The sequence below is a fragment of the Zalophus californianus genome, chromosome 8 (genome assembly GCF_009762305.2).
Source record: "Zalophus californianus isolate mZalCal1 chromosome 8, mZalCal1.pri.v2, whole genome shotgun sequence".
Classification (NCBI taxonomy): Eukaryota; Metazoa; Chordata; class Mammalia; order Carnivora; family Otariidae; genus Zalophus; species Zalophus californianus.
This window is the reverse complement of record NC_045602.1, coordinates 50,212,474-50,239,375: the sequence shown is the minus strand read 5'-3', so window position 1 is coordinate 50,239,375 and position 26,902 is coordinate 50,212,474. Positions and strand designations below refer to the sequence as shown.

At 35.9% G+C, this 26,902-nt stretch overlaps 1 protein-coding gene across 4 annotated transcripts in view; it reads left to right on the top strand.

Annotated features, from left to right (window-relative positions):
- Positions 1–26,902, top strand: part of ALMS1 (ALMS1 centrosome and basal body associated protein) — a 204,113-nt gene that overhangs the window by 34,247 nt on the left and 142,964 nt on the right. For 2 of the 4 annotated variants that reach the window (XM_027620974.2, XM_027620975.1), the window contains exons 3-7: positions 2,029–2,224; positions 12,333–12,450; positions 13,445–15,587; positions 15,706–15,855; positions 21,020–21,179. In XM_027620974.2, coding sequence (XP_027476775.1) covers positions 2,029–2,224; positions 12,333–12,450; positions 13,445–15,587; positions 15,706–15,855; positions 21,020–21,179 — 2,767 coding nt within the window. The remainder of the gene's footprint in view (positions 1–2,028; positions 2,225–12,332; positions 12,451–13,444; positions 15,588–15,705; positions 15,856–21,019; positions 21,180–26,902) is intronic. The other 2 variants (XM_027620976.2, XM_027620978.2) reach the window with 2 other exon arrangements.

Sequence of the window (26,902 nt, the reverse complement as noted above, 5' to 3'; positions counted from 1 at the left end):
ACAATGACTGGAATTCCCCTGCTTTAAAACACTTCTTTGGCTTGCTATGCTCTACAGAATCGAGTACTCTCAAAAGAAAAAATTTAAAATCAATCACCTTCTATTTCCAAGTATTAAAAACATAAAAAACATGTTTCAAGTAGTGATTTTGATGCTCTAGGTTGGACTAATTTATCCAACATAGCAGGGATTGAGATATTTTGGAATGGCAAAGGTCTACTGTTCTGTAATCCCACAAGCTGTAGATGAGTAGTGTTACTGTTTTAGAATATTACTCCAGTTCTTTTTTCTGCATATATTTATATAACTGATAATAGGTAGTGGATAGTTAGTTAACTTACTAAAAGAATATTTAATTAATGAATTTTAAGTAATGGTAATTTTAACTAATAACTTCAAAGATGAAAGTGAGAAAATCATTCTAAATTATAATACATCTTTTTATAGATTTTGGGTTATTTGGGAATAAAAAATTTATATTCTCTTAAGAAAACATTTGAATTGGTTAAGAAAGAAAAGTTCGGTAATAGACTATTTACAAACAATGAAAATCAATAGGTTGGGGTGCCTAGGTGGCTCAGTTTGTCAATCATCTGCCTTCGGCTCAGGTCATGATCTCAGGGTCCTGGGATCAAGCCCCACATTGGGCTTTGCACTCGGTGGGGAGTCTGCTTCTCCCTTTCCCTCTGCCCCTCCCCCTGCTCATGCTCGCTCTCTCTCTCTCTCTCTCTCTCTCTCTGTCTCAAATAAATAAAATCTTAAACAAATATGGAATAAAGTTATGGAATAAGGTTAGAAAACAAAGCAAGGCATTCAAAAATCCTGATTAATCTTAAGACTATATATGAGTGAAAATGTTAAAGAGTATGCTAACAAATATGATTAAAAGTCTGATCTACCACTGCCAAGTAAGGAATGTTGCACTAGAAAGAAATTTATTACATTATCAGACTTAATTGGGGAAAAAAATACTGTATTATAGTTTGATCAAATTTAGAGTTCATTTCTAATCAGATTAAATATGAAAATAAAAGTGTACTTTCATAGCATGATAGGAAGAATATCTTTATTAACCAATACCAAATTTAAAAGGAAAATGCGGATAAAATTGTTTACCATTAGTCTTTTTTTTAATTTAAATTCAATTAGCCAACATATAGAACATCATTAGTTTCAGATAGTCTTTAATTCAACATTGCTACTTAGCGTGGTCTGTGGATTGGTGCCAGTTCATGAATTGGTTGTTAAGAGATAAGTACAAGAATATAGAAGTATTTAGAAACGTTTATAAATTTGACAGAGTAATTTTGTTTTTTAGAACTAAAAATTGGACATTTGGCTTTGTGTTTTATATTTTGGGCTTATATATCTTTTAAATTTAATTTTCTAGTTTTTATTTTTTATTAGTTGGTTTATTATTTTTACGGACTTATTGATTACTAATTTTTATTAGTATTTTAATAAAATGTTAGAGTTGGAAGTAGGAAAAATTGTTTTTTCCCATAGATAACTTGAGAAGCTTTGCTCTGAATCTTGCCACTAATGTAAGAGTAAACATTTTGTATCATTATTCATGAATGATGTGATAATCTTACATAATGAGAAGAGCCAAGCCCACTAGAAACCAGTATTGCTAATTAAGAATTCAGTAAAGTGGTCACGTGTAGAGCATCTTATAGCTTTAGGTTTGGAAAATCTTTTTCAGTCTTGTAATCAAATTGTAAGATTTCATCATGTAGAACCAAATGTATTGTTATAGTGAAGAGAACTGTTAATGAATAGCAGAAATCCTAGTGATATCACACGTTAAAAGATGGGTAGTGATGAGAAGAGGTCTAAAATGTAGTTAATATTGCAAAAAACATACAGAAAGAACAGTTTTGCTTTCTCCAAAAACACCGTGATGAGAATGTGATTATATAGAAGCTAAATGCTACATGGGTGGATGGATATTTAAATCTAAATATTAACGTATATGGTAACTCAGTTAATGACTTAGCATATTTTCCTTCAAAATTATTGTTTTAGAGAACAGAATCTTGGCATTATCTTCCTCAAGAAATGGACTCTTCCCACACCTTGGATATAACCCAGACCAGGTTTAATATGCGAGAGGAAGGGACCGAAGTGACAGACTTCACCTCTGTGGAGGAAGGTATATTGACCCAACCAGAAAATCAAGTAAAGGAAGCCAAGAGAGGTCTCTTATGTTCGCCGCTGCTAGGTAATGCCTCTTTATTTTTAACTGGTAGTAATAACTCATATTTGTAAAATACTTTGGGGGACTTTAGGTCTTGCATCTGAATCTCTTCCTTCCCTTCTTTTCATTTCTCTTCCTTCCTTCCTTTCAAGATTATTTATTTATTTTAGAGAGAGAGCATATGAGCGAGCAGGGAGTGGGGAGAAGCAGAGGGAAGAGGGAGAGAGAATCTGAAGCAGACTCTGCAGTGATCGTGGAGGCCGACGCAAGGCTCAATCTCTCCACTGAGAGATCATGACCTGAGTCAAAACGAAGAGTCAGATGTTTAACTGACTGAGCAACCTAGGTGCCCCTAAATCCTTTCATGAGTTGAGGAGCTCTGTAGAGCCATCCTCAAAGGTATTAGCTTATTTCTGGTTTTCTACACTGGCCAGCTGGTCTAGTTATGTTAAATGTGCACCTGCCCTTCATTATGTCCTATACCTCGCAGAAGGCAGAAAAGTAATAACTTCCTCTCTAGTGGGTATACCTCCTCAGCCGTGAATTTGTGGGTTTTTTCTTGGGGTATACTATGTATTATCCTTTGACAGCTTCTCTCAGCAATGGAGCCTCCATGATCCTTAAAAAACAAAACAAATGTTTAAGCTTGCTTCATTAGATTCTTAGTATTAGTTAAGGCATGGTATTCTCAGTTTTCAGACTCCAAAAGTGAGATAAAGAGGTTGAATAACTTGTCTGAGGTAGATCTTACTGGTTTCCTCTGCTTAATATGGAACTGATTTAATAGCTCTTTACTAAAGGTAAACTCTAAGTACCTCTCAGATTATCAGAGTAGGAGATAGAATTGTGCTATTACTACTTTGGATAGTGTGGATATAGAAGAGTGCTTAACCATTATGGTAATTTCAATTTTTTATGCCTAAATGATAATTAAGGCAATATTATTATTATTTTTTGGATACATTTAACCATGTATTTAATGATACAGCATAGTGGTACAACTCGTCCTGGAAAAGGTACAGATGTAGACAGCACAAAATACTCTACAGCTTCCTATGAGCAATCGCACTGTTCCATTTTTCTTTTTGTTTTTCAAACTAAAGATCACAAAGCAACTTAAATAGCCCTAAGTGTCCCCGAAGAGCTACTGTGTGTTGTATAAAGGCTGAGTAATCCCGGCAGTGTCAAGGGGTTACTGTTCAGCTGTTGGAGATCACGAGATGATATCTCAGCACTCATAAAACAGAGGATTCAAAACCCAGGGATGTACACGGAAGTACAGAGCATTAGGACAGTCCTGGAAGTTATCCAGAAGGAACGTTAACACCCTGGTGGCCAAAATAACACGACCGAATCAACATTTACAATTCTTGTTCAAGATTCAATCCAATATGTGGGGAAAATTTACCTGGAAATACACATGCTAATCTAATGATCATTTTCTATTTGGCTCATTCCAAAAATATGGAAGACTTCAAAAATCTCTGGGATCGCTTTTCTTAAACATTTTCAATGCGTATTTATTCTGTACGAAACACAATGACTATCCTGAATTAGCTATTTCCTAGAAGTATTCCTAAAATGTCAATCCATTTAGTAAGGCACAGTAACAGAAACATAGAGCTTTCTTTAAGGTTGCACATTTCAATTCAGAAGAATGAGGGGGAAATTTTGGCCCCTGGGATTTGAAAATATCTTCCAGTTGTAATCTTTGGTCTGGATATTTACATGGTGTTCTCTTCCCATTTAAGCTCAACATCACCTTCCATGGCATCCCAAGAGTCCATCTTCTGAAGTGCTGAATAGTTAACAAAACAGATGGGCTGATTACTTCCTTTACTTGATAAGAGATCCAGAATGCATTGGTATAAAAAGATATACTGTGCCAGGTTCTGGACCATGCATATTCTTTCACTTCTCAATTCAGCTACTAATCCATATATATCCACAAAATCGTGGTCATTTATATGTTGTGTTAAGTGGTCCAGAGCAATAAAAACTCCAGTTCTTCCAACTCCAGCACTGCAGTAAACAATCATGGGTGTGGTGTCATGTGCTCTGCTTGTTTGAACCAGTTTTACAAAGTGAACTAGAGGGGCACTGTTTTCCGGGACCCCATGCTCAGGCCAAGCAGTAAAGTTACACTGTTGAACAGTCATGTAATCTCCATGCCTTTCAATTTTCAGATCCCTGATGGTCCAAACTATCTGAACATCCTCCATTAGCTTTGTAATCACTATATCTCCAAAGGCAGTAACTGGTTTGTTGTCCTCTGGCCAATAATGATGGCACCTGACCTGCCCTTTTTCAAAACACTGTGTTAGCTTTACTAATGTTTTCTCTCTGGTTTCCCACACCATTCTCCAGAAATCCCCAACATTTCCTGGTAATGGACCTTGAGTGGCAATAAATTCATTTGGATATAAGTAGCCCTCTCATTATAGTTCTCCCTTCTTCCTCTAGCACCCTGAGATGTTCCATTTGTAGATGGCCTCTGTCTTCTGCTCCTGGAACAAGTGTGCATGAACTTTCAGATGGAGGTGCCATGGAACAAAACTGGGAAGGCAGAGGGAATTGATGCATCAGACTTCTTTCTTTTTTTTTTTGTTATTATTATGTTATGTTAATTACCATATATTACATCATTAGTTTTTGATATAGTGTTCCATATTCATTGTTTGTGTATAACACCCACTGCTCCATGCAGAACGTGCCCTCTTTAAGACCCATCACCAGGCTAACCCATCCTCCCACCCCCCTTCCCTCTAGAACCCTCAGTTTGTTTTTCAGAGTCCATCGTCTCTCATGGTTCATCGCCCCTTCCAATTTCCCCCCCTTCGTTCTTTCCCTCCTGCTATCTTCTTTTTTGCTTTTTTTAACATATAATGTATTATTTGTTTCAGAGGTACAGATCTGTGATTCAACAGTCTTGCACAATTCATAGCGCTCACTGTCCCCAGTGTCTGTCACCCAGCCACCCCATCCCTCCCACCCTCCCCCCACTCCAGCAACCCTCATTTTGTTTCCTGAGATTAAGAATTCTTCATATCAGTCAGGTCATATGATACATGTCTTTCTCTGAATGACTTATTTCTCTCAGCTTAACACTCTCCAGTTCTATCCACATCATTGCAAATGGCAAGATTTCATTTCTTTTGATGGCTGCATAATATTCCACTGTATATATATACCACTTCTTCTTTATCCGTTCATCTGTTGATGGACATCTTAGCTCTTTCCACAGTTTGGCTATTGTGGACATTGCTGCTATAAACATCAGGGTGCATGTACCCCTTCGGATCCCTACATTTGTATCTTTGGGGTAAATACCCAGTAGTGCAATTGCTGGATTGTATGGTAGCTCTATTTTCAACTTTTTGAAGAACCTTCATACTGTTTCCCAGAGTGGCTGCACCAGCTTGCATTCCCACCAACAGTGTAGGAGGGTTCCCCTTTCTCCGCATCCCCGCCAACATCTGTCATTTCCTGACTTGTTAATTTTAGCCATTCTGACTGGTGTGAGGTGATATCTCATTGAGGTTTTGATTTGGATTTCCCTGATGCCGAGCAATGTTGAGCACTTTTTCATGAGTCTGTTGGCCATTTGGATGTCTTCTTTGGAAAAATATCTGTTCATGTCTTCTGCCCATTTCTTGATTGGATCATTTGTTCTTTGGGTGTTGAGTTTAAGAAGTTCTTTATAGATTTTGAATACTAGCCCTTTATCTGATATGTCATTTGCAAATATCTTCTCCCATTCTGTCGGTTGTCTTTTGGTTTTGTGGACTGTTTCTTTTGCTGCGCAAAACCTTTTTATCTTGATGAGGTCCCAATAGTTCATTTTGCCCTTATTTCCCTTGCCTTTGGCGATGTTTCTAGGAAAAAGTTGCTGTGGCTGAGGTCAAAGAGGTTGCTGCCTGTGTTTTCCTTCAGGATTTGGATGGACTCCTGTCTCACATTTAGGTCTTTCAACCATTTTGAGTCTGTTTGTGTTTGTGGTGTAAGGAAATGGTCCAGTTTCATTCTTCTGCATGTGGCTGTCCAATTTTCCCAACACCATTTGTTAAAGAGACTGTCTTTTTTCCACTGGACATTCTTTCCTGCTTTGTCAAAGATTAGTTGACCATAGAATTGAGGGTCCATTTCTGGGCTCTCAATTCTGTTCCATTGATCTATGTGTCTGTTTTTGTGCCAGTACCATACTGTCTTGATGATGACAGCTTTGTAATAGAGCTGGAGGTCCGGAATTGTGTTGCCACCAGCTTTGCTTTTCTTTTTCAACATTCCTCTGGCTATTCGGGGTCTTTTCTGGTTCCATACAGATTTTAGGATTATTGCATTTCTTTGAAAAAAGTGGATGGCATTTTGATGGGGATTGCATTGAATGTGTAGATTGCTCTAGGTAGCATTGACATCTTCACGATACTTGTTTGTTCTTCCAATCCATGAGCATGGAACGGTTTTCCATTTCTTTGTGTCTTCCTCAATTTCTTTCATGAGTATTTTATAGTTTTCTGAGTACAGATCCTTTGCCTCTTTGGTTAGATTTATTCCTAGGTATCTTATGGTTTTGGGTGCAATTGTAAATGGGATCGACTCCTTAATTTCTCATTCTTTTGTCTTGGTGGTGGTGTATAGGAATACCACTGATTTCTATGCATTGATTTTATATCCTGCCACTTTACTGAATTCCTGTATGAGTTCTGGCAGTTTTGGGGTGGAGTCTTGGGCTTTCCAGATAAAGTATCATATCATCTGCAAACATGAGAGTTTGACTTCTTTGCCGATTTGGATGCCTTTGATTTCTTTTTGTTGTCTGATTGCTGTGGTTAGGACTTCTAATACTATGTTGAATAGCAGTGGTGATAGTGGACATCCCTGCCACGTTCCTGACCTTAGGGGGAAGGCTCTCAGTTTTTCCCCATTGAGAATGATATTCACTGTAGGTTTTTCATATATGCCTTTTATGATATTGAGGTATGTACTCTCTGTCCCTATACTCTGAAGAGTTTTGATCAAGAAAGGATCCTGTACTTTGTCAAATGCATTTCTGCATCTATTGAGAGGATCATATGGTTTTTGTTCTTTCTTTTATTAATGTTTGTATCACATTGATTGATTTGCAGATGTTGAACCAACCTTGCAGCCCAGGGATAAATCCCACTTGGTCGTGGTGAATAATCCTTTTAATGTACTGTTGGATCCTATTGGCTAGTATTTTGGTGAGAATTTTTGCATCCATGTTCATCCTTGATGAAAGTCTGTGATTCTCCTTTTCCATGGGGTCTTTGTCTGCTTTTGGGATTGAGCTAATGGTGGCCTTATAAATGAGTTTGGAAGTTTTCCTTCCATTTCTATTTTTTGGAACAGTTTCAGAAGAATAGGTATTAATTCTTCTTTAAATGTTTGGTAGAATTCCTCTGGGAATCCATCTGGCCCTGGGTTTTTGTTTGTTGGGAGATTTTTGATAACTGCTTCAATTTCCTTAGTGGTTATAGGTCTGTTCAGGTTTTCTATTTCTTCCTGGCTCAGTTTTGGTAGTGATACATCTCTAGGAATGCATCCATTTCTTCCAGATTTTCTAGTTTGCTGGCATATAGTTGCTCATAATATATTCTTATAATTGTTTGTATTTCTTTGGTGTTGGTTGTGATCTCTCCTCTTTCACTCATGATTTTGTTGATTTGGGTCATTTCTCTTTTCTTTTTGATAAGTCTGGCCAGGGGTTTATCAATCTTGTTAATTCTTTCGAAGAACCAGCTCCTAGTTTGGTTGATCTGTTCTACTGTTCGTTTGGTTTCTATTTCATTGATTTCTGCTCTGATCTTTATTATGTCTCTTCTCCTGCTGGGTTTAGGCTTTATTTGCTGTTCTTTCTCCAGCTCCTTTAGGTGTAGGGTTAGGTTGTGTATTTGAGACCTTTCTTGTTTCTTGAGAAAGGCTTATATTGCTATATACTTTCCTCTCAGGACTGCCTTTGCTGTATCCCAAAGATTTTGAACAGTTATGTTTTCATTTTCATGAATTTTTTAAATTCTTTAATTTCCTGGTTGACTCATTCATTCTTTAGTAGGATGCTCTTTAGCCTCCATGTATTTGAGTTCTTTCCGACTTTCCTCTTGTGATTGAGTTCTAGTTTCAAAGCATTGTGGTCTGAAAATATACAGGGAATGATCCCAGTCTTTTGGTACCAGTTGAGACCTGATTTGTGACCTAGGATGTGATCAATTCTGGAGAATGTTCCATGGGCACTAGAGAAGAATATGTATTCTGTTGCTTTAGGATGGAATGTTCTGAATATATCTGTGAAGTCCATTTGGTCCAGTGTGTCATTTAAAGTCTTTATCTCCTTGTTGATCTTTTGCTTAGATGATCTGTGCATTTCGGTGAGTGGGTGTTAAAGTCTCCCACTATTATTGTATTGTCGTCGATCTATTTCTTTTGCTTTTGTTATTAATTGGCTTATATAATTGGCTGCTCCCATGTTAGGGGCATAGATATTTACAATTGTTAGATCTTGTTGGATAGACCCTTTAAGTAGGATATAGTGTCCTTCCTCATCTCTTATTACAGTCTTTGTTTTAAAATCTAGTTTGTCTGATATAAGGATTGCCACCCCAGCTTTCTTTTGGTGTCCATTAGCATGGTAAATGGTTTTCCACCCCCTCACTTTCAATCTGGGGGTGTCTTTGGGTCTAAAATGAGTCTCTTGCAGACAGCATATCGATGGGTCTTGTTTTTTAATCCAATCTGATAGCCTGTGTCTTTTGATTGGGGCATTTAGCCCATTTACATTCAGGGTAACTATTGAAAGATATGAATTTAGTGCCGTTGTATTGCCTATGAGGTGACTGTTACTGTAAATTGTCTGTGTTCCTTTCTGGTCTATGTTGCTTTTAGGCTCTCTCTTTGCTTAGAGGACCCCTTTCAATATTTCTTGTAGGGCTGGTTTTGTGTTCGCAAATTCCTTTAGTTTTTGTTTGTCCTGGAAGCTTTTTATCTCTCCTTCTATTTTCAAAGGCAATTTTATTTTTTTCTTTCTGTTTTATTCAGGTTTTTTTTCCCCCAAAATTGAAAAATATGCAACAACCACATATTTTAGAATTAGCCTTTCACAGGGGAATGAGATTTAACCACGATGTTATCTTGTCAGAGTTTTGTAGAGGAGTACCAATAGGAGTTAATTCAACAAGTTTTTTTCAAACATAAGCCAAGGCTGTCCAAATCAAAATATTGGCACCAATGTATTTTATGATGTAGATCATCAAAGTTTGTTTTAGTTTCACTTTTTAACAAAGATGTCAACAGCGGGGTGCCTGAGTGGCTCAGGCAGTTGAGCCTCCGACTCTTGGTTTTGGCTCCGGTCCTGGGATCAGGCTCCATGCTTAGTGGAGACTGTTTGGGATTCTCTGCCTCTCCCTCTGCCCCTCCCCACTCTCACATGCTCTCTCTCTCTCTCTCTCTTTAAAATAAATGAATAAAATCTTTAAAAAAAAAAGATGTTGACAGCATAGGAGTTCTTTTGTGAGAGGAGATGATTGTGCAGTAGATGAAACAGAAGAGTTTGCTATGATCAGGTGTTTGAGGGGCTGGCAAGCTAAAGAGGAAGGAGCTTACCTTTCATTTATTCATTCATTTGCTTAACAAATATCTAAGTGCTTATGGTGTGTTTGATGCTAGGGATATATAGATGAAAGCTATTCCACTTTTGGGAAGACAGTCTAGTAAACAGAAAAATAACAGTACCATCGATCGGTATTATAAAGGTCTAGTGCAAGGGTCTGATTTGTACCAACCCTGAACTAAGAGTAGTTTTTTCATTTTTAAATGATTGCAAAAACAAACAAAAAAGGAAGTACATGTGATAGAGACCATATGTGGCCAACAAAGTGTAAAATATTTATTAGCTGGCCTTTTAAAAAATGTTTGCTGGTTCCTAGTCTAGAGGTTAAAATAATACACAGCTTATAGGGAGGCTGTTTTCAATTTGATAAAAGAAAGAACTTTCTAGGGGTGCCTGGGTGGCTCAGTCGTTAAGCATCTGCCTTCGGCTCAGGTCATGATCCTAGGCTGGGATCGAGCCCCACATCAGGCTCCCTGCTCGGTGGGAAACCTGCTTCTCCCTCTCCCACTCCCCCTGCTTGTGTTCCCTCTCTCGCTGTGTCTCTCTCTGTCACATAACTAAATAAAATCTTAAAAAAAAAAAAAAGAACTTTCTAATAGAGCCATTTAATAGTAGAAAGACCATATAACAACAGAAAAACTGAGCTTTACATCACTGCAAAATGTCAAGCAAAATTCTCTAATAGAATTTCAACATTGGTTAGGAGATTGTGCAATGTGGCTTCTAAAATGTTTTCTATGTAAGGTTTTAGAACTCTAGTTTCTCATTTACTATGGATAAAGTAGAACATTTTTAATTATTAGAGCAGATCCCTGGATCTGATAGCTAAAGGAAATTTCATCATTGCTGTTTTGTTATGCATGAATACAGTCATTGAAGGATGTATTGGTCTCACCAGTGGCAAATGTCATGATGATGACTGGTGGGGGAACAGTTAATTATCTCAAAAAAGAGTGATCCAAGCCATCAGCAGTTGTCTAAATGTGAAGAAATGTGGGATCTTTGTTAAAAACCTTCATGATTCTTAGAAGGATGAAGGACTTTTCTGTTATGAAGGTTTAAGACTGAGTCTGTAAGCCAAGGTCAAAGAGGAATCATACCAAGTAGTCCTTGGTCGTCAAGGTTATCATTTTCATTCTGCTTCATTTTTAATAAATTCGTTCAGTAAATAAATAATTCTGTTTTGAGTGACTAAGTATAGCAAGTACTTTGGTAGGCATTGCAGATATAGCTGTAAATAAAGTGGATGTGGAGTTGACAATCTAGGTGGGAAGCAGCCACACCAAAGATTAAAACAAGGGTATGACAGTTATGATAGGGAAGGTGTACCACGCAGAAGCATAGGTGTTCTGAAATCCAGAAGTGTACTGTAGCAATGGTATTACATTCATAATGAAAGAACGTTTGGTTCTAGCAAAACATCACCTATCCAGTTAAATTAATCTTAGAGTACTGATCGTTTTATAGTTTTAGTTCTATTAAAATTTTGTTTTTGTTTTTATGGTTATATAAATGGTATAAGTAATAAGGAGTTTATACCTAGTTTGCACATTTTTAGGCACATATAATAAGAATTATTTAAGTTGACATTCAGGAATCCAGAAGACTTATTTTTCCTTTAAATCAGCAGTTCTCAAACTTTTTGGTCACAGGACTCCTTTACATACTTTAAAATTACCAAGGACTTCAAAGAGCTTTTGTTTATATGGATTGTTGAATACTTCCCATGTTAGAAATTAAAACTTAGAAATTTCTAAAATATTTATTAACTCATTAAAAAATAATTCCATTGCATGTTAACATGAATTACATATTTTTTAAGAAAAGTATTTTCCAAAACAAAAATATTTAGAAGAGTAGCATTGTTTTATTTAAGAAAAAAAAAAATCTCTGTAATGTTTAACCTCAGAGAAGAGAGGTAGATTCTGGTATCTGCTTTTGCATTCAATATGTTGCTAATATCATAGATGATGTAGCTTCTGGAAAATTTTACCATACTCTTGTGAGAGAATGAGAATGAATAAGGCAAATGACATCTTAATATTATTTTGAATATAATTTTGACTCTAGGCACTTCCTAAGAATGTCTTAGGGATGCCCAGGAACCTATGGACTACACTTTGATTTAAGACGGAAGGAAACACTCATAATGGTTAAGAGCACTTGCTAAGAGATTAGAGTGTTTAGGTTCAGTTCTCATTCTGACACTTAAAGCTATTTGAATGTGGGCAAATTAATATTTCTTAAATTTTATAATCCTGTTTCCTCAGCTGTAAAATGGGTATAGTAATACCTATCCCTCAAGGTTATCATTGAAATTTTGTGCGTTAAGTGCCTGAAACTTTTCAGGTGATGAATAAATGGGAGTTGCTGCTGCTGCTGTTATCATTCTGATGCTTGTAGAATCTTCCAGCTGGCTGCGTATTTAGGTTCTTTAAAGTAGTACGTGAGGAAGCTAAGCAGTTAACTTTCAGCATTCCCAACATTTTTATACTTGAAACTTTGCAGTCATTCAAGACAACTTTGCTTCTCCTGATTTGCCTTTGCTGACATGTTTGACGCAAGATCAAGAGTTTGGGTCTGATTCCTTATTTCAACAGAGTGAACTAGATTTTGCACCTCTGAGGTAGGGTGATTTATTTTTTTATTTGCATGTAAACTTTCTACTCTCTTTTCTTGTTCTAAGTTGTTGCTGATATTAATGACTTCAGGCTAAGGTGAGACTTTGGAGTGGGGGTTAGATATTTTCAGCACACACTTGGAAGGTAACAAGGCCCTAAGTTAAGGCATGATGTGTATTAATTTGGTATAGTAATACATGTGTAAAAATGAGCCAGGCAACTGTAGTTTATTTAATTTTTAATGTATTTTAGCATTTCAGGCATAGTTTATTTTTAAATTTTTATTATTGAAGTATAGTTGACACAGAACGTTATGTTAGTTTCAGGTGCACGACTTAGTGTTTTGACAGTTCTATTCATTCTGCAGTGCTTATCATGACATGTGTTGTACACCTGAAACTAATGTAATAATTTGTGTCAACTATTCTCAAATAAAAGTGTTTAAAAAAAAAAAAACCTGAAGATGTTTATGGAGTAAAAACCTTTGTCCTTCTGCTATGTATTACCTTAAAATTAATTATGAAAAAGTGTTCTGTATATAATAGTCACCCAATAATTAGGTTACTGCTGTGTTTTAGGAGTAGATCATTTCTGAAGGGGTTTTCAAGAGCACAGTAAATGGCTAGTGAAAGAATTAATGAAAGTTAAGTGAGTATTAAATTATGGTAGGTGATAAACATTTTAAATAGTAAAGTTTGAATTTTTAATTTAATCTTTTTTTGGTAGTATGAAAATATTCCTATTTTTGATAATATTGTTTTAGGAGAAGGCTGAGAAAATATCAGGGTCATAGGATGGGAGTTCATATTCTGTTTACAAAAAATTTGCCTTGTTCAGTCACTAACTGCTTTAAGGGAATTTGAAATTAGAACTTTGTTTTTTCAACACACTTTTCAAATCTTAATTTCAGTGACATAACAGTTTTGTATTTTTCATGTTAGTATTTTAAAAAAATGTTTTTAATGTGTTATTTATTTGTTTTTAACTGTATACTTACAGGGGAATTCCTGGTAAGTCTGAAGATGCTGAATGGTTTTCTCGACCGTCGGAAGTTAGTGAAGCTTTATTCCAGGCAGCCTCAGAAGTAGCTTCAGATTTAGTTAACAGTTGCATTAGTGTATCTCAGCACTCGCTTATAGCTAGTACAGCTGTTGACTGTCAGCGCTCTTTTTTACCTTTTGAACAAGGGACTAAAGAAGATACTATTTCGTCTGATACAGTTAATGAACTGAAAAGTCCCAAAGACTTCCATAGTTATGATGCTCTTTGTTCCTATATGGCATGGAAGACACAAGAAGTTCAGGAGCCAGAAACCAGTTTAGCTGAGAAAGGTCAAGTTTCTGTTTCAACCTCATCTTACACGAGTGATGACTACATGACTCCTGAAGGAAATGACAGTTTTGACGCTTCTTGTTCGCATATGCAGTATTGGAAACAGAAAGCTTTACAGCAGTCAGAAAATTATTTAACCAGTAGGGATCATGATTCTTATTCAGATTCATCTGACACAATTGATAAAAATAAAATTCCTAAGGGAAGAGACAATTTTCGTGCCCCTTTTTCATGTACGCCGTGGAGCAAACAGGAACCTTCACACCATCCAGAAACATATGTGATCAGTAAGGACTGTGTTTCTTTTCCACATGAAGTTGCTCCTCATTTTAATAACAAAATGCCACATTCTTTCTTGCATTGTCTGTTGGAAAGAAGAGGAAAGGGCATTCCCTTGACAGCTCACAGTCATTATTTTGAGAGTGTTTATTTAAGGGCTCCAGCTGAGAATGAGGTGAAAGGAATGATGGATTCTTTGGAGGGGTATGAAAGAAATGAAGAAGGTCTGGGGAAAGAATTATCTCAAGGTTTTGAACTAAAGGAGAATAGAAGTACTTTAGTATTTTCAGAGATGCATCCCAGATCTTCAGATATACAGTTTATTGAGAATGTTGTAGTTCCTGATAATTCTGTAAAAGTTTCAGAAATACATATACACTCTAGGCAACATGGTACCTCTAAGATGGAGGTTTCTGGTGGTCCTCTTCAGACTATTAAGCCCAACTTGGATGAGACATCAGAACAACTGTATTTACAAGAGGAAAGAAACCAAAGGGTAACTTCTGCTTTGGGTGGAAAAAGTATTGATGCTTCTGAAAATGTAGCCTTTGAGGTAGTTATTGCCTCTATTGAGCCTTCCAAGAAAGAGAGTACAGTAAATGAAATCCAAACTGACAGCAGTAAGTCTTTAATAAATGACAACCAAGAAAGTGAACCAAAAAATTCACATCTTTCCCTATTAAATTATAATGATGAAAACTCTTTCTTTGATGAGTTTAGTCATCCACGTTATCAATCTACTCCTAGGATGTTTGAATTAGCGGCTTCAAAACCATTGTTGCATAAAAAAGATAATGATGATAGCTCCCTGTATTGGCATCTTGATTTAAAATCACTCCCCAGTACTCCTCAGGAAATGTTCATTAAGCCACTTTCTCTTATTCCAGAGCTTAAGTCATCTGCTTCTTTAAGTGAAAAATCTCACAGCCAGGCTGTTGGTCTTGGCAAAGCACAGTCAGCTTTATTTCAGTGTGATCTAGACAATGAACCATTTCTTCCTATTGGGAAGATAAAGTCTGTTCCTGATCTTGACCTTGCAGAAAAGGTAGGATCTTCAAACATTTTTTATCCAATGAAAGTATCGACTTCAGATTCTTTGGTTTTACAAGATTTAAGAAGATTTGAAGAAGTTGCAGATTCCTCAAACTATATTTTGGTTAAGAATGTAAACTCTAGTAACATCATTGGAGGTCCATCTGCAACTGTAGGAAGCAGCTTTTCAGCAAACTTGGGGACATGTGATGCTAAGTCACAAGGTGCTTTACCAATGACCAGTAATGCATCATTAATTGCAGTTGGCCAAGAGTCATTGCTGAAAGCTGATGTAGGCCAAGGTAAAATTCCTCGGCCTATGGGAGCCAAATCCTGTTTTACTGTACATACAATTATGCAAAATGACTCCTATTTTGTAGAGGGCCTGCAGGGGAAGGCTGAATCTGACACCTCTACTCTGGATGATGATACTGAATGCTGGAACCTAGATGAAAATGCTATTGTGTGCAGTACAAGAGTTGCTGATCTACAAAGAGAGGTGAGACACAATAAAATGATAGTTGGGGGAAACATGGTGTTTTCCAGTACTATTTCAGGAAATGGTATTGTTACTTGTTTTTATTTTACTTTCTTTTTTTTTTAAATTTTATGAACAGGTACATGAACAAGGTGACTTGGCTGCTGAGTGCATTGAGCTAGCAGGTTTTAAAAATGTGCTTGATGATCTAGAGGTTTGTGACAGCTCCCTGCACAGGCAGTCTGCCTTAGAACTGCCATCTAAGGAAGAGAGTGATTTTGAAGAGCCTGTAAGTTATTCTATTTGACATTTATTGTGGGGTAGGGAAAGAATACTTTAATTGAAAAATGAGGGTGAAAGTAAAGGGCCCTTTTATATCCTCTAATACCAAAATGTGACTTACAATCTGGTTTTCATTTGATATCCAAGAATATGCTCCATTAATTTGTTAGAGGTTGGCATAAAAGAAATGTTTGTGTTTCATAGACCGTAAGAGTTAGTGAGTTTTACGGTGTCTTGGAAAAGTTTTGTGTCAACCTTTCTTTTATACAAGACTTCATTTGCCTGGATCCTTGCGTCTCTTGGTTTTAACGTTCCTTTGGTCCCATTGCCCATTCTTTTGTCTGATACTGTCAGCTTCTTTCTAATATATCCTTATATCTTATTAGTCATTAAATATAGCTATACAAAGATGTTGTGTACTTAATGTTACTTTCCTTTTCCTGTTTTTCCACGTATAAGATTAGTATGTCATTGGAAAGCTGCTAGTTTGGGTTGCAATCATTTTTAGACCTTTTGATTAGAGAAAATGAACAAAGATATTGAGGTAAACTTTTCCTTTCATTTATAATTACTGAATATATTAAAAATTGAAATACAGAGAACTATGAGGTTAATTTTATTTTCTTCAACATTCTAAAGTAGACATTGTTTGGGCACTTGGGTGGCTTAGTCGGTTAAGCATCTGCCTTTAGCTCAGGTCATGATCCCAGTGTTCTGGGATCGAGCCCCACATCGGGCTTCTTGCTCATCTGGGAGCCTGCTTCTCCCTTTCCCGCTCCCCCTGCTTGTGCTCTCTCACTCCTTCTCTGTCAAATAAATAAAATAAAATAAAGTAGACATTATTTAATTCTAATTTTCAGTCTCTTAATGGGGATGAAAATGATAGCTAACACTGTGTGCTCAAATACTACGCCAAGAGATTTATTTATATACATCAATTCATTTAGTCCTTTGGTCAGTCCTACCAGGTAAGATTATTGGGGGTTATTATCATCCTCATTTTATAATTGATATTTAGAGGGTTAAGGAACTTGCTCATTATTATTGAGCAAGTAGGGGAGCTGGTATTTGAAACTAACCTTATCTTTTTTTTCCAAGATTTTATTTATTTATTTGACAGAGAGAGACACAGCGAGAGAGGGAACACAAGCAGGGGGAGTGGGAGAGGGAGAAGCAGGCTTCCCACCGAACAGGGAGCCCGATGTGGGGCTCGATCCCAGGACCCTGTGATCATGATCTGAGCCGAAGGCAGATGCTTAACAACTGAGCCACCCAGGTGCCCCTTTCCAAGATTTTTTAAATTTATTTGTGAGAGAGAGCACGAGCAGTGGGGAGAGGGAGAAACAAGGTCTTTACTGAGCTGGGAACTTGACATGGGGCTTGATCCTACGACCCTGGGATCATGACCTAAGCCAAAGGCAGACGCTTAACTGACTGAGCCACCCAGGCGCCCTGAAACTAACCTTATCTGTGTATTTAACCACTATACCATACACTGCCTTCCCATTTAACTATTCTTCAGTGAAACCAAAACCAAGATTTTGCATTATTTTGATAAGAGTGAAGGTTTTGAAGGGGATTGGTCAAAGTGAATTTCAATAAGAATGAGAAACAAATATGATCAATTTTAAACTTAGAGTTTCTAATTTTTTTTATAGTACTGCTTAATGTAACTTACATCAACTTTTTATACACTTTTTATAAATATATATTTAAAGAAATGTAGATATGGGCACCTGGGTGGCTCAGTCAGTTAAGTGTCTGCCTTTGGCTCAGGCCATGATCCCAGGGTCCTGGGATTGAGTCCCCCATTGGACTGCCTGCTCAGTGGGGAGTTTGCTTTTCCCTCTACCCCTCCCTACTGGTTGTGATCTGTCTTTCACGCTCTCTCTTTCTCAAATAAATAAATAAAATCTTTAAAAAAAACCCACAATTTTAAAAGAAGTCTAGATATATAATCAGTTAATAGTGATATGCTAAGATTAATTCTGACCACTATTCCAGATTTTATTTGCCCCCAGCTGTAGCCTTAAGTATATTTTTTTAGTTTAGGGAGGATGTTCCCTGTATTCTCTTTCGCTCTTAGCTCCATTCTATGGTCTGGGAGTTATAATGCCAATATTACGGAAATAAGGAGCCAGATATGGTAGTAATCTTCCTGCATGGCTCAGCTTGCTCTCAGAGGGCTTGCCTGCTCCTTGGTTCCTTTCTTATTCTCATCTGTGTCTCTATAAGAAGAATCATTCATACTTGTTTGCCTAACTTTGATACCTAACCATCATTTCTTTAAATGAGTGTTTAGGCATCCACTTGTATATGACTTAGCTTGGGGCTGTGAAAAGAGTGGAAATTTGGAGTCAAAACCTTGTTCAGTTATTTGTTAGCCTCATGCCTTGGGCAGATGACTTTGGAGGATCATTCTGCTCATCTACATAAAGAAATAGGAATAGTAACAATCAGCCTCATGCATTGTTATATTGAATGGGGTCAGATATGTAGCACTGCCTGGCTGTTAGTTCCCTTCATTTCACTGAAACCAGATTACTAGACCCTCACAAGGGGTTTTCTCCTGTCTATCATTATTCCTCCTGTCTTTTTTTCTCCTTGTTCCTGGTAGCAGCCTATTATATACTTTTAGCTTCTGTGATAAAATACTGTTTTAGTATTCCTTATCTTGGCCATGTAACTAAATATTATTTGAAGTTTACTTTTTTAGAGTTCTTTTTGTTTTCTTGGTTCTACCTCTTCCACCAAGTATCTAATTTCCTCTCAAGGTTTAAATGCTTTTCTCTGTGTGATGGTTATTACCTCCGTTTTTAGATCCTAATATTTCTACTGAGGTAGACCTGAATGCTGTCTTGCATGAAATTTTCTTGTGAACATTCCCATCACCTCAAATGCAACTTGCCTATATCAAAAGAACTCAGACGTTTTTATGAAATCAGATTGACTTGTAGATTTCCTTAGTTCTTCCAGAGAAGTTAACATGTCTTGGTTTCTTCATCATCTTTGATTCTTTCTTTATTATTGATTAAAGACTGGGAGATAAACCACTCTTTTTTTTTTTCTTGATTTCTTCCATTTTCAATTAGTAGTGAAGATCTGCTGATCTCTTAAATAAATTCTTCTCATCTTTTTTATTCTACATCTTTTTTTTTCCTTAAGATTTTATTTATTTGAGAGAGAGAACAAGAGAGAGAGAGCATAAGCAGGAGGGAGGGGAAGAGGGAGAGGAAGAAGCAGGCTCCCTGCTGACCAGGGAGACCAATGCAGGGTTCAGTCCCAGGACCCTGAGATTGTGACCTGAGATCAGGACTGAAGGCAGACACTTAACAGACTGAGCCACCCAGGCACCCTACATATTCTTTTGCATTACCTACTCTAATATCTGTATGTTTTGAAGCTTTGATAATAATGAAATTTTATTTATTTAGTAAATGTTAATGCCAGTATCGTTAACATAGTGTTATATTTGTTTCAGGTGTAAAATATTGTGTACATTAACGATTCTGTACATTATTCAGTGCTCATCGTGATAAGTGTACTCTTACGGAATACTCCTCTTCACCTGTTTCACCTGTCTCCTCCCCTCCCCCTGTAACCATCAGTTTGTTCTTTATAGTTAAGAGTTTGGTTTTTTTTTTATTTGTCTCTTTTTCTCTTTGTTCATTTGTTTTGTTTCTTAAATTCCACATAAGTGAAATCACATGGTATTTGTCTTTCTCTGTCTTATTTCACATGGCATTATACCTTCTGGATCTGTCCGTGGTGTTGCAAATGGCCAGATTTCATTCCTTTTTATGACTGAGTAATATTTATGAAATTGTACTGAAGCCGAGATTGGAATAGAAATTTTTTTTCTTCCTGCATTTGAAAGCTCTAGAGAAAAACTATTAAATACACATATGTGCTTGGGGACACACACACAAAGTCTCTATCATATATGTGATACATGTTAATGAGCTGTACTTCAAAAAAGTCTCCTTTAGGAGTGGGATAATTGAAAACTTAGAACTTTGTGCTTTGTTTAGAGCAGGTTTTCTCTGTACTACTGTCTTTTTGGGTATGATAATTCTTTGTTGTGGGGGCTTTTCTGTGCATTCTAGGATGCTGAGCAACATCCCTGGCTTCCACTCCCTAGATGCCAATAGCCACACACACACACACACACACCCTTCCCATGCCCAAAGTTATGACAGTGAAAAATGTCTCCAGACATTGCCAGATGTTTCTTGGTCAGGGAGAGATGGGTGGGGGCAAAATCTCCCACAACTGAGAACCACTGGTGTAGAGAAACCTAGACCAGAGCAGTAGAAGTAGAATATTTATTCTTACAACCTGCCAGCTTTCTAAGATTGTTCATTACTACACAATGAAAAAACCTTGATAAAAGAGGATCGAACAAAATTCATCCTTATGTACATTTTTAGACTCTCCTGAGAGGGCATCCAACAGAGGGAATAATATTTTTAGGAAAATAAACCTAGAAGTGGTATATTGTTTTTATATGAGAATTTGGTGAAAAGTTATATATGTTTGTGTACAGACATCACCAATATTGGTTTCTAATTTCTTTTCTAGTAGGACTTGCTGGGATCTGATGAAACTTTGAGAACTTCTTTTTTAGCATTTAACCTTTACTTCACTATCAGTTTGTATTTCCCACTACATTTGTTTAAAGAAATTTGAGGACTTATATTTTTTGGTAATTGATCATAGATCCAGTTCTTTGATGCTTTAATTTTTTTCCTAAACATTTGTGGATTTCTTGAAAATATTCCTGTTCTCTTTCCTTTTTTCCTCTTTCCTTTTTATAACATAACCTCTCCTTTAAAAAAAAAAATCCTTGAGCTTGGAGCTTGTCAAGAGTAATACCAAAGTCAGATTTTTCAGTGATCATACTATTATGTGGAACAAACTTCTAGGCTTCCTATCTGTAATATTCTATATAGGCAGACTTCCAGACCCTCAGAATAATTTGTAGAGCCTTCTTGGAATTGACCAAACAAGAAATAACTTGTATATGAATTTAGGAGGGTTGAGAATATGAGCTTAAGGAACTGGTATAACTGCGTAGTACTCATTTTCATAAAAATTAGGTTTGTTTTTTTTTTTTTCAGGTGAAGCCTAAAATTAATCCTATTTTCTTAATTTTTTATCTCTTTTTATAGGTAGGTTGTTCTAATATGGACATTAATCAGACTTTTTCATCCGTATTGCCTCCATTTATTCCTCATGAGCCAACCATAGAGTTGGAGTATCACTCTTCAGATCTCAGGATGTTGAGGGTATCTCCTGACACTGTGCAGAAGACTCTGAAACATATAGCAGGTATGTAGAAAAGGAGATATTAGGTGTTCTTATGACTAGCTTGTTAAAAATACCTTGCTATGGCTAACTAATTTTTTATTTTTGAACTCTTGCAATAATGTTAATTTTGGATTAGGTGTATTTATAAATCCCCAGATCTTTTATTAGGTGAATCATTTGATTTTTTCATTGCCTTCTCTGTGGCAGTGTTTAGAACTGAATTATGTGGAGAGTCTGATATTAGAGTCAGTATTATTTCTGTATTCCATTCTGTGATTTGAAGGGAAAAAAGAAATTAATGGAGCACAAGAGGAGAAGAGTAGATCCAAATAAGTTTGTAGAGAGGAGACTGAGAGATCAGTTCTGAGGTAGAAAGCAAGATTATCTGCTAAGGGAGGTAGTGGTAAAGGAGGGTACCTTGGTGCAGGCTCAGAATTTATGTTAAAGTGAATAGGAGTTGCAGCTGACCAAGAACAAGCAAAAGAATTGGCAGGTAGTTCTGAGAAGCCAGCTGAGGTTGGAGATGATTTTGTAATGTTGTCAGCCTTAATAGAATCTCTGGTTTTTTCTCTACTAAATGCAGAAAATGAGTTATAGGTTGATTCTTGGTTGAGGGATTTGTTGAGTGGATGGTTGTGGTGGATGGAAAGCAGTGGAGGGGAATCAGAAAATATTAAATATTTAGATCTGTGAACATGGGTTGTTTTTCCTTTGAGAAATGTCATTCTTTATTAAATACTTTGATCTATAAATATGGGACATCTTTCCATTATTTAGGTTTTCTTTATTTCTTTCAACAATGTTGTTTTCAGTGTATAAGTCTTGCTCTCCTTTGTTAAATTAATTCTAAGTATTTTAATTTTTTTGTTGAAAAAAATTGTTTTCTTAATTTCACTTTTGGAATATTCATTGCTAGTGTATGGAAATACAGTTGAATTTTGTATGTTAATTTTATAGCTGCAATCTTCTTGAACTACTTGTTTATTATCTCTAACATTTTTTGTGTGGATTTCTTATAACTTTTATATGCAAGACCATGTCATCTTCAAATATAGTCTTCTTTCTTTCCAATATGGATGCCTTTTATATATTTCAGTTCCCTAACTGCCCTGACTGGAACCTGCAGTGCAATGTTGCATAAAAGTGGCAAGAACGAACAGATATCCTTGTCTTGTCCTGGTCTTTGTAGAAAGATATGAAGTCTTTTATCATTAAGTATGATGTTAGCTGTGGGATTTTTGTAGACGATCTTTATCAGGTTGAGGAAGTTCCCCTTTATCTGTAGTTTTTAGAGCATATTTATACATGTTATCATATAAGGGTGTTAGATTTTGTCAAATGTTTTTTCTGCCTCTTTTATGATATATGGTTTTTGTCTTATATTCTAATAATATAGTGCATTATTAATTTTCATATAACAAACCTTGCAGTCTTAGTTATATATGCCATTTGGTTATGGCATACAATCCTTTTTGTATGTTGTTGGATTTGTTTTGTCAGTAATTTTTTGAGGACTTTTGTGTTTATATTAATAGTAGGTATTGGTGTGTAGATTTGTTGTGATTTTTGTTATTATTGGGTTTTGGTACAAGGATAATGCTAATGTTACAAGTTGAGGTGAGAAGCATTATCTCTTCTAGTTTTGCTGATGTCACTAGTTGAGATGAGAAGCATTATCTTCTAGTTTTTGGAAGAGTTTGTAAAGGATTCGTATCAGTTTTTATTGGGTGAAACTCAACTGTAAAGCTGCCTGCCTCTTTGTAGAAGTTTTAAATTACTAATTTCATGTCTCTACTTGCTATAAGTCTATTTATATTTTATGTTTTTCATGAATCAGTTTTCATAATTTGTAACCATTGCAGAATTCGTCCATGCCAGCTAGGTTATCTAATTTGTTGGCATATAGTTGTTCATGGTATTCCCATATAATCCTTTTTATTTTGGAAGATTGGTAGTAATACCTCTTCTTTCATTCCTGATTTTGATCATTTGAGTTTTCTTTTTTTTTTTTAAGATTATTTATTTATTTATTTACTTGAGAGAGAGAGAGAGAGAATGAGAGAGCACGAGAGGGGGGAAGGTCAGAGGGAGAAGCACACTCCCCGCTGAGCAGGGAGCCCCCTGTGGGACTCGATCCTGGGACTCCAAGATCATAACCTGAGCTGAAGGCAGTTGCTTAACCATCTGACCCACCCAGGTGCCCCAATAATTTGAGTTTTCTATCTCTTTTTTTTGGTAAGTCTAGCTAAATTTTGTCAATTATGTTCATCTTTTCAAAGAAATAAACTTTGGTTTCTCTACTTTTTCTGATCTCTGTTTCTCTACTTTTAAATCTCTATTTTATTCCCATTTTAGTCTTTACTTTTTCCTTCCTTGCACACTTCAGTTTTAGATTGTGCTTTTTACTCTTTCTTGAGATGAAAGAATAGGTTATTAATTTGAGACTTTTTTTTTTTTTTAGGATTTTTCATCTATTTGAGAGAGAGAGAGTGAGCACGAGCTGTGGGGAGGGGCAAAGGGAGAGAGAGAAGCAGAATCCCTGCTGAGCAGGGAGCCTGATATGGGGCTTGATCCCAGGACCCTGAGACCTGAGCTGAAGGCATATGCTTAACCGACTTGAGCATCCAGGCACCCCGAGACTTTATTTTTGATATAGGTGTTTCAATTGATAAATTTCCTATAAGCACTACTTTAATGGCATGCTCAGAGTTTTGGTTTGTTGTGTTTTTGTTTTAATTCATCTAAAATATTTTTAAGTTTCCATTGCAGTTTATTTTCATTGACCCTGTGGTTATTTGGGAATGTCTTGTTTAATTTCCACAGATTTTTTTACTTTTCTTTTGTTATTAATATCTCATTTGATTCCATTTTTGTTGGAGAACACCTACTTTGTATGATTTTAGTTCATTTAAATTTTATTGAGGCTTGCTCTTATGTCCTAGTGTATAGTTTATTCTGTAGAATGTATGGTTTATGTTTGAGAAGAATGTGCATTCTGCTATTGTTAGGTGGTGTGTTCTATACGTGTCTCTTAGTTCTAGTGGGTTTATAGTGTTCAACTCTTCTGTATCCTTGTTGATCTTCTGCCTAGTTTTCTCTGTTTTTGAAAGTAAGCTGGTGAAATATTCAACTATTATTGTTTAATTGTCTGTTTTATCATTTTTCTGTCATATTTGCTTCATATCTTTTGAGACTATGATATTAAATGCATTTATGTTTATAATTGTTATATATTCCTGATGAATTGACCTTTTTGTTGTTATAAATGGTCTCCTTTTAATTCTAGTAATGTTTTTTGTTTTAAGGTCTATTTTCTCTTGCATCAGTATAGTCACTTCAGTTCTTATGGTTGCTGCTTGTATGGCATATGTTTTTCATCCTTTTACTTTCAACCTATTTGTTTTTTTTAATCTAAAGTGTATCTCTTGTAAACAGCTTATAGTTGGATCTTGTGGTTTGTTGTTGTTTTTTTTTAAGTCCAGACTGACAGTCTTTACCTTTTGATGTGACTGTTTAATCAATTCATGTTCAGTGTCATTATTGATTACGATTGGATATATATTTCGTGGGTTTACTTTTTGTTTTCCATGTTTCATGTTTTTTTGTTATGTTCCTCCTTCACTGCTTTTTACTGGACTTAATGAATATTTTCTAGTGTCACATTTTAATTTCTTTAATTATTTTCTAGTTAATTTTTAAAGTTATATTCTAGTGGTTGCTCTAGGGCTTACAAAATTTATCTTATTTAGAGTATATACCTGATTTATACTAACTTAATTGTAGTGTGATACAGAGACATTGCTCCTATATAGCTCTCTTCTCTTTTGTGTGTGCTATTATTGCTATGCATATTATACCTGTATGTGTGACAAACACACAAGAATACGTTGTTACATTATTATACTTATTTTTATAATTTTTGTATTTTTTAAGAAGCTGAGAGAAGTAAGGAGAGTAAGTATTTGGAGTTTATTATCTTAATCTTCTAGTTTACCATTTTTTATTCTCTTTATTTGTTCCTGTGGATTTGTTACCATCCAGTGTCTTTTCCTTACTCCACTCCAGCTTTGCTCCCACTTGCCTCCTTTTGATGTTTATTGTCAAATATGTTTCATTTCTATATGTTCTAGCCCCACTAATATAGTTAATACATATTGCTTTGTGTAAAATTGCTTTTATAATCAGTTAATAGAAGAAAGGAAAAGAAATATGCAAATATTCTCTCTTTTTGTAATTACCTACATAATTATCTTTACTAGCACTGTTTGTTTGGTTTTGTAAATTCAAATTAGTGTCTGGTGTCACTTGCTTTCAACCTGAATAGAATTTGTTTAGTATTTCTTGTATGATGGTTCTGCTACCAATAGATTCTCTTAGTTTTTATTTACCTGGAATGTTTTTATTTCATCCTTTTGAAAGATAGGTTTGTTGAGTTTGGAATGCTTGGTTGATAATCTTTTTGTTTTAGCACTCTGAATATGTCTTCCCATATGGTCTTCTGGCCTTTATTGTTTCTGATGAGAAGTCAACTATTGATCTTATTAGCATTCCCTTGTATGTGATTTGTTTTCTCCTGCTGCTTTCAGGATATTCAGTCTTTCAACATTTTGATTATGATCTATTTGTGTGGATCTCTGTGTTTATCCTACATTGAGTTCATTGAGCTTCTCAGATGTGTAGATTATCTTTCCATTTATTTGAGTCTTTTCCACTTCTTTCATCTATGTCTTGTAGTTTGCAATGTACAGATCTTTCACCCCCTTGGTTAAATTTATTCTTAGGTGGTTTTTTTTTTTTTATGTAATTGTAAATGGGATTGTGTTCTTGACTTCTCTAATAGTTCTTTATTAGTGTATAAAAACATAACTGATTCTTATATGTTAATTTTGTATCCTGCAATTTTACTTGAATTTATTAGTTCTAACAGTTTTTTGGTGGAGTCTTTAGGAGTCTCCATATGTAATACCATGTCATCTATAAATAGAGACAGTTTTACTTCTTCCTTGCCTATTTGGATGCCTACCCCCCACCTTTTTTCTTGCCTAATTGCTCTGGCTAGGATTCCCAATACTATGTTGAATAAAAGTGGTGAGAATGGGAACCCTTATCTTGTTCTTGATCTTAGAGGAAAAGCTTTTACTAGCACATAGTAAACATTAATTTTTTTAAATTTAATTTTATTTATTTGCCAGAGAGAGAGAGAGAGAGAGCACAAGCAGAGAGAGCTGCAGGCAGAGGGAGAAACAGGCTCCCCACTGAGCAAGGAGCCCGATGCAGGGCTCAATCCCAGGACCCTGGGATCATGACCTGATCTGAAGGCAGACACTTAACTGACTGAGCCACTCAGGCATCCCACATTATTTTCTTTTTGAATGAACAAATGAATGAATGCATATCTTGTCAAATTTTGTCATTTCTATTGCAGTCATTTACTTCCCACTGCCATTTAGAATTAGAAGTACTGGATTAGACAGTACAAATACAGAAATTTCTGTTGCAGAAAGTTCTGTTAGATAGTACTACTTACACTTTTGCATTCTGGTCCCACTCATCTTGAATCTGTATTTCTGCAGTATAGTTCTGATCAAATTTATCAACAACTCCCCATGCCATTTAGAACTAAGTTCGAAATCCTTAGTGTAATTTTCAGACACTTTATAGTTTCATATAGTTAAAAAATATATATGTTCCTCAGGGTGCATTTATTAGAAGAATCATTTAAACTCACTGCATGCATAGCATCC